The sequence below is a fragment of the Leuciscus leuciscus genome (genome assembly GCF_965113295.1).
Source record: "Leuciscus leuciscus genome assembly, chromosome: 13".
Classification (NCBI taxonomy): Eukaryota; Metazoa; Chordata; class Actinopteri; order Cypriniformes; family Leuciscidae; genus Leuciscus; species Leuciscus leuciscus.
The window spans coordinates 28,835,899-28,847,348 of NC_138737.1; the positions used below are offsets into that span (position 1 = coordinate 28,835,899).

Genomic DNA, 11,450 nt, shown 5'->3' on the forward strand with positions numbered 1-11,450 from the left:
TTATTTTATTTCATACCTCACTAGTCATGTTTCAATCTAAGGATAAAAAAAAAAGCTTTTAAAAAAAGGTTTGGCACTTCAAAATGGTTACCGATGTCGAACACGATATTTTACTATGGCACATACATTTTATATAGGTGCTTCAAATATCGCAAAAAAAAATATTTTGTAAAGAAAAGGGGCTTTATCACAAATAAATGTGGTGTCACATCAGGAAGCTGTATTTGTTATGCTTAAGACGTGTTACCCTAAGCATAATGCGGTGTTCAATGTTGAGTAGGATCTTCTTCTTCTCTCGGTAGTCTCGAATCAGTGCATGCAGCGTGTCACAGTGAGGAACCCAGCCGATCAGACCAGAGTTGGTGGAAAGTGGGATCACAGCATAGCGCTGAATACTGTTAAAAGACACATTCATTAGAGGAAACATGAGCATTATATCATAATAACCTACCTATAGGGATGGGTGATGTTTTTTAATTAGTTTTGAAAAAGCAATGCAAATAGACTACGCTTGACTAGTGAGTTCATACTCTGACTAGTGAGTATGAGCATTGTATAGAGTCATCCACATATATAAGCACTCTTGGTAAATAAAGGCTATGAAAGTTTGCCCTTTTAGACAAAAAATCCAAGAACAAATAAATGTGAAATGTTGTTTCCCCTAAATTTGTGCTACAATTATTGGCACCCCTAGAAATTCTTATGAGTAAAAATCTGAAGTATGTTTTCATTTATAATGTATGTTTTTATGTTCTTGTAAATGATTTCCTGCTTTACTGGGGAATAAATATAAGGCGATAAATAAGCCAAATTCCTTTAGTCATCACTATGGGAAAGACCTGAGAAGATGGTTTATAAGATGAAAGGCTGCACAAATTAGGAAATGGCTATAAAAAAATAAATAAAAAATAAATCACAACATCTATTTAAAAACAGATCCAAAACAGAGTTTTTTGGAGATGCTTTGTTGTACACAGAAAGATAGCCATGTAGAAAAGTACCTCAACCCTACAGTGAAGCATGGTGGTGGATCTTTGATTTAGTGGGGCTATTTTTCAATCAAAGGTCCTAGACAACCTGTTAGGGTACATGCTATTATGGATTCAAAATGGTATGAAAAATTCAATTAAGCTCTTGGGAAGTCGACACTTCATCCCAAAGTATACTTCGGTCATCCGCGTGACATAATTTTCATCATCAGGAGGGTTCGTGGACGTCCGCACATCCCGTCAGCGTGCAGCCAAATTTTTGAGACCGCGCAGAATGGTGCGCGTACAACAGCGCATGCACAAGAAACACAGAAGAGACAGAAGAGTAACAACAAAAGTACTGTGCATGTGTCGAAGTTGGCCATCCGTGTTCATCCGTTGTTGAGTGTCCTTTGAAAGCTGTGCGGACATGACTGCAAGCGAGACGTGTCAAGATACGGAAATTAAAAGTACACCTGGGCCTTTAATATAACAACTCTTAAAGCTGCATTCCGTAACTTTTTTGGGTTAAAAATGATCCAAAATAAATTGAGCAAGTACATAACCAGCCAGTGTTCAAAACTATCTGCTTGCCTTAGCTCGATTCAAAACGGTAAGCTTGTAATAATGTTTTTCATTCCAGTGGTACTGGTGGTTCTCTTACGAGAGGTCTCTCGTACTGCGTAAGATATCTTACGCTAGGGGAAAATCCTTTTCCGCGAGATATTGAAGCCAAAAATTATCCTTAATTTTGTAATAATGCAAAACGCGTTGCAGCAGCAATGCAGACATAGGCGAGACAGCTCGCGCGCCTATTGGCTGCTCTGCGGCAACTGCAGCAGCCTATCGAGCGAGGCCTGGCGTGACGCCAGACCCAATCAGGGCACTTCGCGCCCGCTGCGTCACGTCCCGCCGAAATGGGCGTGGTCTAGGCCTATAAATATCGCTCGCAGGCAGCTATTATCTGATTTTTCATCCTTCAAGCGAAGCACACGCATCGCTGGAGCTGGATTAGAAGCCGCGCCGTCGAGAGAGAGCACCTTCAGCGGGACGAGTCACTGAAGTCGCTGGCCGCGCCGCCTTCCTGCCTTCCTGCTGCGCTTTCCGGCGCTTATATCCTTCTCTTTTATTTGCACTGTATTTCTGTGTGTGTGTGTCGCCGCCGCGACACACATTTCTAAAAGAGCTAGCGTCTTTTTAAAGATGCCTTCCTGCGGCTCGTGCAGAGCCACACTCAGCGACGGGGACCGCCACGTGATCTGCGTTTCCTGCCTGGGTGAGGAACATGCAGCTCTCGCGCTCGCTGACGGCGGATGCCCTCACTGCGAGCTGATGGCAATGGCGACTCTGAGGACTCGCCTAGCCGTCTTCACCGAGACTGCTCCCCCGCCCGCCGCGGCGTCGCGCCGTAAAAAGCGCCGTGCCCAGCGGGCCCCGGAACCCTCCCTCAGCCGCCAAAGCTCGCCGGTTCGCCCGCTTGCTTCCCCGGCTTCTTCTGTTTCGCTTCCTGACGAACAGCGGCCGCCGTCTGCCGCCGCTTCCGTTGATATCGCGGATGAGGAAGCCCTGCTGGGAGAGGATGATTCCTGCTCTATCCTGGCGTCAGGCAGTGAGGATTGGCCGGGCTCTGAGGACCCCGCACCCCCTGCCCGCACTTCGTCAGGCAAGAGAGCTTCTATTGAGACGGAACTCATGCGAGTACTCGCACAGGCCGCGGCGAGCCTCGGCCTCGAGTGGTCTTCGCCTGAGCAGCCCGCTCACAACCGGCTGGATGGATTTTTCCTGCCTGGGGAGCGCGCTTCGCCTGTGTCCAGACCGGCGCCTTTTCTTCCTGAGTTACACGAAGAAGTCGCCAAGTCCTGGAGCGCCCCCTATTCTGCTAGAGTGCGTCCTGCTGTTTCTTTGGCATTCTCCGCCGTTGAAGATGCCAAGAACAGAGGATACCTCTCGCTGCCGCCGGTTGAAGAGGCGATAGCTGCCCACTTATGCCCGCCCTCCGCTGGACGGCGCGCTAAGCCGGCCCTACCCTCTAAAGCTTGCCGCACGACGTCGAGCTTGCTCCACCGCGCTTTCTCCGCCGCCGGGCAAGCTGCGTCAGCGTTGCACACCATGGCAACGCTCCAGATCTTCCAGGCCGATCTCCTCCGTAAGCTGGATGAGGAAGGACCTGACGCGATCTGTGTGCCGGACTTAAGGAGTGCCACGGACCTCGCTCTTCGTGCTACTAAGTCCGCAGCGCAAGCCATTGGACGGACTATGGCTTCTCTCACCGTATCTGAGAGACATCTCTGGCTGACGCTCTCGGAAATGGCCGAGTCTGAACGCACCGCGTTCCTCGACGCCCCGCTTTCCGCCACAGGCCTCTTTGGATCCTCCGTCAAAGATTTCGCGGAGAGATTCGCAGAGGTACAGAAAGCGTCTCAGGCCATGAAGCACTTCCTCCCGAAGCGCTCCAGCTCTGCAGCAGGCCGTGCGAAACCGTCTGCTCAGAGCTCACAGCCACAGCCACCGTCCACTGCCTCCACTTCACAACGCCGCCAGGCCAGAAGCGCGAGACCGCGCTCCCGCTCATCCGGTCGCGGCCCCGCAGGACGCGGCTCGCGACCTAGGATCACGGTGAAGCCCGAGGCCCCGAAGTCGTCCTAGCACAGCTAGGAAAACGACGGTGTTCCAGTCCCGCTGCGGCCGGACTCACACCAAAGCTATTCGCTCGTCCAGTTCCAGAAAATGTGACTGTTCCAGTGTTTTCTGCAGCCAACAAGTCGGTTCTGTCACCCGCTTGCCTGCACACAAATGCCGTTTTCACGGCTACCCAGATAAATCCCCAAAAGAGTGTATTTTCTGGTGTCCCGGCCACGGCCGATGGTGTTTCGTGTGTAGTAAGAATGCCCACTGCCCAGTGCCCATCCCTACACATAAGCACAGCCCGTCACACAGGGCTCGCGCACATAAAACCGACTCAGATCGGTTGCGCTTCAAACATGGTGAACGTGCCCACTACCCAGTGCCCACTAACACCACGTTATGCATGTCTCACGGTTTCTGTAAAAACGAAACCAACGTGCACTCGCTTCACGCAAGCGAACGATGCTTTCGGTGTGATAAATGTGCCCGCTGTCCCGCACCCACATCCACACATAGACATGACAGTTCCCACGGGAACCGCCCAGCCCTCCCCCTCGCGGTTAACCACCGTAGAGGAGTCGAGCGCGGGCAATCTGCCCGCTGTCATCAGCGCGCCCCATGCCTCAAATGTCACGAGCGACACGCTTGTGTTACAGCACACCGAAGCTTCTCCATCGCTGAGCGAGCGGAGCGCGCTTCGTATTCGACCCCTAGCTATCCATGCAGACGCATGGGCAAAGCTACCCGGGGTTTCGAAGTGGGTGCTGAACATTATAGAAAGAGGCTATTCGCTGCAGTTTCGCCGACGCCCTCGCCGCTATGTGGCGCGCGTCGAGACCACGGTAAAAACAGAAGTAGCGCATCTACTTCGAGCCGAAGTGACGAAACTATTGAGCAAAGGGGCCATAGAACCTCTCTCTCAAGATCAGAGCGAGGGAGGGCTATACAGCAGATACTTCCTGGTACCGAAAAAAGACGGGGGTCTCAGACCCATACTAGATCTAAGGCAGCTGAACAAAGTGCTTGTGAAGCGACAGTTCAGGATGCTCACGACCAGGCAAATCCTTGTGCAGATTCGCCAAGGAGATTGGTTTGTGTCAATAGATCTGAAAGACGCGTATTTTCAAATACAGATAGCGTCACGTCACAGGCGATATTTGAGATTCGCCTTCGAGGGCCAGGCATATCAGTACACAGTCCTGCCGTTCGGTTTGTCCCTAGCACCCCGTACATTTACGAAGTGCATGGACGCGGCGCTCGCACCCCTCAGAATGAGAGGCATGCGAGTGCTGAACTATTTGGACGATTGGCTGATTCTAGCGCAATCTCGCGCAGTGCTCATAGAACACACGACCATTTTACTCGATCACCTCGAGGATTTGGGTCTGAGTGTCAATTGGGCGAAGAGCTCCCTGTCACCCAGCCAGAAAATATCTTTCCTGGGCACAGAACTGGACTCACTATCCATGATAGCGCGACTATCACAACAGCGCGCGGTAGACATTCGACGCACAGCGAACTCTTTTCGCTGCGGCGCGTCTGTCCCGCTCAAAAGATTTCAGAAGATGCTAGGTCTCATGGCCTCACCATCGTCAGTACTCCAGCTGGGTCTGCTACGCATGCGCCCGCTGCAGTTTTGGCTGAAAGCGCGAGTCCCACGCGAAGCGTGGGCACCCGGTTTGCTTCGCCTCAGGGTCAATCAGAAATGCGTTACAGCTCTGAAACCCTGGAAAGCGAACGACTGGTACCAATCAGGTGTAAGCCTGGGGACTTCCTCGAGGGTGAAAGTGGTGTCCACGGACGCGTCCACCTCGGGATGGGGAGCGCTGCTCGAGGGCAGACCGTTCTTCGGCCAGTGATCAGAACGGGAGAAGCTCCTGCACATAAACTGCCTCGAAATGCTGGCAGTAGACAACGCGCTGACGCGTTTTTGTCCCCAAATAAAAGGTCACCACGTCTTGGTCCGTTCGGACAACATGTCTGTGGTGTCCTACATAAATCGCCAGGGCGGCATCAGATCCGAGAAACTGTACAGGCTGGCAGAACGCCTCCTGGTATGGGCTCAGTGCAACCTGCGCTCGCTCAGAGCAGCGCACGTGCCAGGGATCATGAATATAGGACCAGACAGACTGTCCAGGAACAATGTTCCGGCAGGCGAATGGTCCCTACACCCACAGACAGTCCAACTGCTGTGGAAGAAATTCGGCAGAGCGAAAGTGGACCTGTTTGCGTCTCAAGAAAACGCTCACTGTCAAGAATTTTTCTCCAAGAACAGGAGCGCGCTGTCCCATGTGTGGCCCCGCCGCCCGCTCTATGCTTTTCCCCCCGTCTCTCTCCTGCCTCAGGTGATAGAACGGATCAGGGAAGAAGGATGCTCAGTACTGCTGGTAGCACCGTTCTGGAAAAACCAACCTTGGTTCCCAGCCGTGATGCAGTTAGCAAGTACTGCCCCGTGGCCAGTACCAGTGAGGAGAGATCTCCTCTCACAGGCCCGCGGCTCGATCTGGCATCCTCACCCGGAACTATGGTCCCTTCATGTCTGGGCCATCAACGGGTACATGTTGGACTCCCTAAAGGAGTATTAAACACGATCACGCAGGCTAGAGCTCCGTCTACAAGACGACTCTATTCTTCGAAATGGTCAGTGTTTTCGGGCTGGTGCACAGCCCGTGGTGTGTCACCCACAAACTGTGATGTGACGGAGGTGCTTTCCTTCCTACAAGAGCTGTTGGATGGGGGCAGGGCCCCCTCCACGCTCAAAGTTTATGTGGCGGCTATAGCAGCGTTCTCAGAAACAACGCTTGGTCAGTCAATAGGAAGGAACGATTTAGTCATCCGCTTCCTTAGAGGAGCTAAGAGACTGAATCCTCCCAGACCTCCCTCAGTCCCCGTATGGGACCTTTCTACGGTTCTGGAAGCCATGAAAGGTGCGCCATTTGAGCCTTTGCAGTCAATCGATTTGAAACACCTGTCTTTCAAAACGGTGTTTTTGCTGGCTCTCGCTTCAGTGAAGCGCATAGGGGATCTGCACGCGCTCTCTGTGAGCGCGGCGTGCATGGAGTTTGGGCCCAATGACTCAAAAGTTATACTCAAACCTAAGCACGGTTATGTTCCAAAATCCCTCAACACACCGTTTAGGGCACAGATTATCTCTCTGTCAGCCCTACCGGTCCCTGATGAGGAAAGAGACGCGAGCCTCCTTTGCCCAGTCAGGGCATTACGAGCTTATGTGTCTCGCTCGTCTGTTTTCAGACAGACGGAACAGCTCTTTGTTTCGTTTAGCGGACGTTCTAAGGGACTAGCCGCGTCGAAACAGAGCCTATCCAGATGGATAGTTGATGCTATAGCGCTGGCATACGCCTCCAAGGGCATGCAGTGCCCTTTGGGTGTCAGAGCGCATTCCACGAGAGGCATGGCCTCTTCGTGGGCCTGGTCAAGTGGGATTGCCTTGCAAGATATTTGTATGGCGGCAGGCTGGGCCTCCCCGTCTACATTTATAAGGTTTTATAACCTAGAGGTTCCCGCCCTGCAGGCCAGGCTGCTGTCGGTCTAAACCACCAGTATTATCTGACCTGATGCGTTCAGCTCAGAATGCTGCGTTTGCTGAGCACAGCTCAATGTTCGACAGTTTAAAGCTGGGCAAACTGTGTAAGACCCACATTTTTTCCCATCAGTTCAGGCCGTACCCCGCCCTGTCTGTATGATGAAATTCGCGTCCCTTCGACGCTACTTTATGTGGAAAAGTGAGGCTGCACCCCTCCTTCTTCCCGGACTCTCTGTGAGTTCACTGAGTGATTGTGCACTATATGTACCCCGGGTTTTCGCCCTTGGGTCTTTGGTGTCAGATCTCAGCATGCACGGCGTTTTACATTGGGTCCCCTAGCGTAAGATATCTTACGCAGTACGAGAGACCTCTCGTAAGAGAACGTACTCGGTTACTAACGTAACCTCGGTTCTCTCTAGAAGAGGGAACGAGTACTGCGTATCTTGCCGTACATGCACACGCTCTGGTTGCTTCGATGATGAAAAACCAGATAATAGCTGCCTGCGAGCGATATTTATAGGCCTAGACCACGCCCATTTCGGCGGGACGTGACGCAGCGGGCGCGAAGTGCCCTGATTGGGTCTGGCGTCACGCCAGGCCTCGCTCGATAGGCTGCTGCAGTTGCCGCAGAGCAGCCAATAGGCGCGCGAGCTGTCTCGCCTATGTCTGCATTGCTGCTGCAACGCGTTTTGCATTATTACAAAATTAAGGATAATTTTTGGCTTCAATATCTCGCGGAAAAGGATTTTCCCCTAGCGTAAGATATCTTACGCAGTACTCGTTCCCTCTTCTAGAGAGAACCGAGGTTACGTTAGTAACCGAGTACGATTTCCGCGGGAAATTCGAGCTATATTGTGTGTGAGGATGTTGGAGGTAGAGATTTATAGCCTTTTCTCACAGCACTTTATATAATTAAACTTGTCAATTTGATGGCGGATCCAGAAAGGTTCAAATGACAATCACCAGTGACAACTGGAGATTCACCCGTTGTAAAATGCAAAAGACTTCGGACTTTGGAATGGCTATAGAAAAAAAAAAAGACTGCAACTGGGCCCATGCGAAAACAAGGAGTTGAAGGAGTTCAAAACGGACACAGTGAAGGCTTTTTTTCTGCTGGACAGGTAAGACATAAGCGATCGTTAGATTTAATCAGCGCAATTTACTGCAATGCTTTTTTTTCTTAGTTGGTAGGAACAAAAGTGGATGTTATTTACTTGTTCAGATGACATTTTCCGGTGAAAATTCTTATGTTGGTCATACCATACGAATGACAGTATCCACACCGGCGCGGTGACTGACAGCCGCACATTCTCCTCAAAACATTGGATTCATCCATGCAGTGCAGTGCCGTGCCGAGGCACAACCCACATAAAGTTGATAATTCCGTGAATAACTGCAATTGCAGATTTTGAACAGAGATCTTTTCCTCTTTGTTTTTGACAAAGAGGAAAAACTACGGACTGCAGCTTTAAGTTGTGACATGCATACATTTTGTGGCCAAGACAAAAGAGCTCTCACAAAAGCTAAGAGAAAGGTTGTCAAAAAGGCTATGGCTATAAGAAGACATTAAAAGTTCCAAGAGACACAGTTGGCAGCATCATTTTCAGATCCTTATGTCCACCCTCTCATCACTGGGCATCACAGGAACTTCACTCCACTGGTTTGAGTCCTATCTCACAGGTAGGTCCTTCAAGGTCGCATGGAGAGGTGAGGTATCCAGAGCACATCAGCTGACCACAGGGGTTCCCCAGGGTTCAGTTCTTGGTCCCCTCCTCTTCTCCATCTACACCACATCACTGGGACACATCATACGGGCACACGGTTTTTCCTACCACTGCTATGCTGATGACACGCAGCTCTTCCTCTCCTTTCAACCAGATGATCCCACAGAAGCTGCACGGGTCTCAAGCTGTCTGGCGGACATCTCCACATGGATGAAGGAACATCACCTGCAGCTCAACCTGGCAAAGACTGAGCTTCTCGTCCTCCCTGCCAATCCGTCTCTACAGCACGACTTCACCATCCAGCTAGAGTCATCATTAATCACCCCATCAAGATCGGTCAGAAATCTTGGAGTAACGTTTGATGACCAGCTGACCTTCACAGATCACATTTCAAAGACAGCTCGATCATGCAGGTTTGCACTGCACAACATCAGGAAAATCAGGCCTTTCCTAACTGAGCATGCAACACAACTCATCGTCCAGGCCCTGGTCATCTCTAGGCTTGACTACTGCAATGCTCTTCTGGCTGGACTTCCAGCATGTGCAACCAAACCCCTACAGATGATCCAGAATGCTGCAGCTCGTCTTGTCTTCAACGAGCCCAAGAGGGCCCACGTCACTCCTCTGTTCATCTCTCTGCACTGGCTACCTCTCGCTGCTCGCATCAAGTTCAAGGCACTGACGCTTGCTTACAGAACTATCACAGGCTCAGCTCCCTCCTACTTTCACTCACTCCTACGAGTCTACATCCCTACCAGACACCTACGATCGGTCAACGAGCGACGTCTCGTGGTTCCATCACAGAAAGCCACAAAATCACTTTCCAGAACATTCTCATTCACAGTTCCATGCTGGTGGAACGCTCTCCCCACCCTCATCCGGAATGCAGAATCCCTGACAACATTCAAAAGAATGTTTTCCTTTCCCTTTGTAACATCACTTATCAGGCTTATGCTACTCTGAATAATACCTGAACTTCGTACTTTGAGCACTTCTTGCGTTGTTGTTGCTTTTGCCTCTTTATGATGACTCGCTGAATTTTGTCCTAATTTGTAAGTCGCTTTGGAGAAAGGCGTCTGCTAAATGACTAAATGTAAAAATGTAAATGTAAAAAATGTTTTCAGTGCTCTGGCTAACCAGTAACGCACTGCTAGGCAGTACCGGCACTTCTATATGTTAAGCTGTAGTGTGCCCTCACATGTTCTTGAGTACTAGAGTGACGAGACCAAACTAAAACTTTTTGGACCCAAAAGATAAAGAAATATGCCTGGCACAAAAAAAGGAATGGCTTATGACGAGAAGAAAACCATCCCCAAGGGGGCTGCTGCAGTTAGTGAAAATCTTGACCATGCGACAAGCATCATAAATTCACTAAAGGATCATGACATTATGGCAATTTGTTTAATGTAGAATATGTACAAATTCATAGATGTAGGATGGCTGAGAAGATTATTGGTTCCCCCTGCCCAACCTTAAATTGCTCTATTATATTGCATTATTTTTGTTTCTTATATTATTTTTTTACATTTTATTTTCTACTGTGTAATTCCTATGTATGCCTGCACTATCATGTTTGTCTGCACTATGTCTGTACTTTCTTTTGCACTGGAAGCTCCTGTCACCAAGACAAATTCCTTGTGTGTAAATATACTTGGCAAATAAAGCTCATTCTGATTCTGATGTATGGGAGCCAGACATTTTGAAATGGACATGGGGGGAAGAGACTGGGAGGGATGAAAGTGGGTGAGGACAAAGAGGATCCTGATGTGTTATGTGTTAAGAAATTTTATGAGATTTGCTTGCCGGAACGGAACATGATAATGAACAGACATGCATAAACAGAATATCATGATGCAAAACCTGATGAAAGAATTCAATTAAATCATAAATGAAGTGGAAAGTGAGGACCACCAATAGATATGAAAATAGACATGAAAGTTGCCCAAGTCAAGAGTTGGAAAAGACGGCCAGACTAGGAATTACTTCGGCAGTGGAGGAAGCTACTCCTTGGGTGTCTGCCATGGCAGCTGCAGTCTGGTCCAGTACGCATATATACATTGACCCCGTGCATCTTAACAAGGCTCTCTTGAGGCCTCATCACCCATTAAAGACTGTAGAGCAAGTGATTGCTGATATACCACAGGCAAAGGTCTTCATTTAGCCTTCTAGATACAAGATGTGGATTCTGGCAAATCCCACTGGATGTGGAATCATTGAAACTCACAACATTTATGACCTCGTTCGGAAGATACAAATTTTTACAAATACCATACGGGAATTTCAACTGGAAGTGAAGTTATTCAGAGATGCATGGAACAGCTCTTTTCTGGACAGCCACATGAAATAGTCATAGATGACATCTTGATCTGGGTCTCTTCTGTAGAGGAACACAACAAACCTCTTAACCCTCTGGGGTCGGCAAACGCGCCGGCGCGTTTTGCTGGATTTTCTTCACATAGTAGCACAATAAACTTCAATTACTCCGTGATTTATGGTCATACAGAAAAAAGAAATATGAAAAAAGAATCTGTGAGATGTCTACTTTTGTATGTGCCAGCTTACAATCAAAACAAAACATTGTGCTTTTGT

The 11,450-nt window shown here is 49.3% G+C and overlaps 1 protein-coding gene across 1 annotated transcript in view; it reads right to left on the reverse strand.

Annotated features, from left to right (window-relative positions):
* mtor (mechanistic target of rapamycin kinase) overlaps positions 1-11,450 on the reverse strand; it is a 243,218-nt gene that overhangs the window by 47,351 nt on the left and 184,417 nt on the right. The window contains exon 48 of the mRNA XM_082187716.1: positions 248-395. Within this exon, the coding sequence (XP_082043842.1) occupies positions 248-395 (148 nt within the window). The remainder of the gene's footprint in view (positions 1-247; positions 396-11,450) is intronic.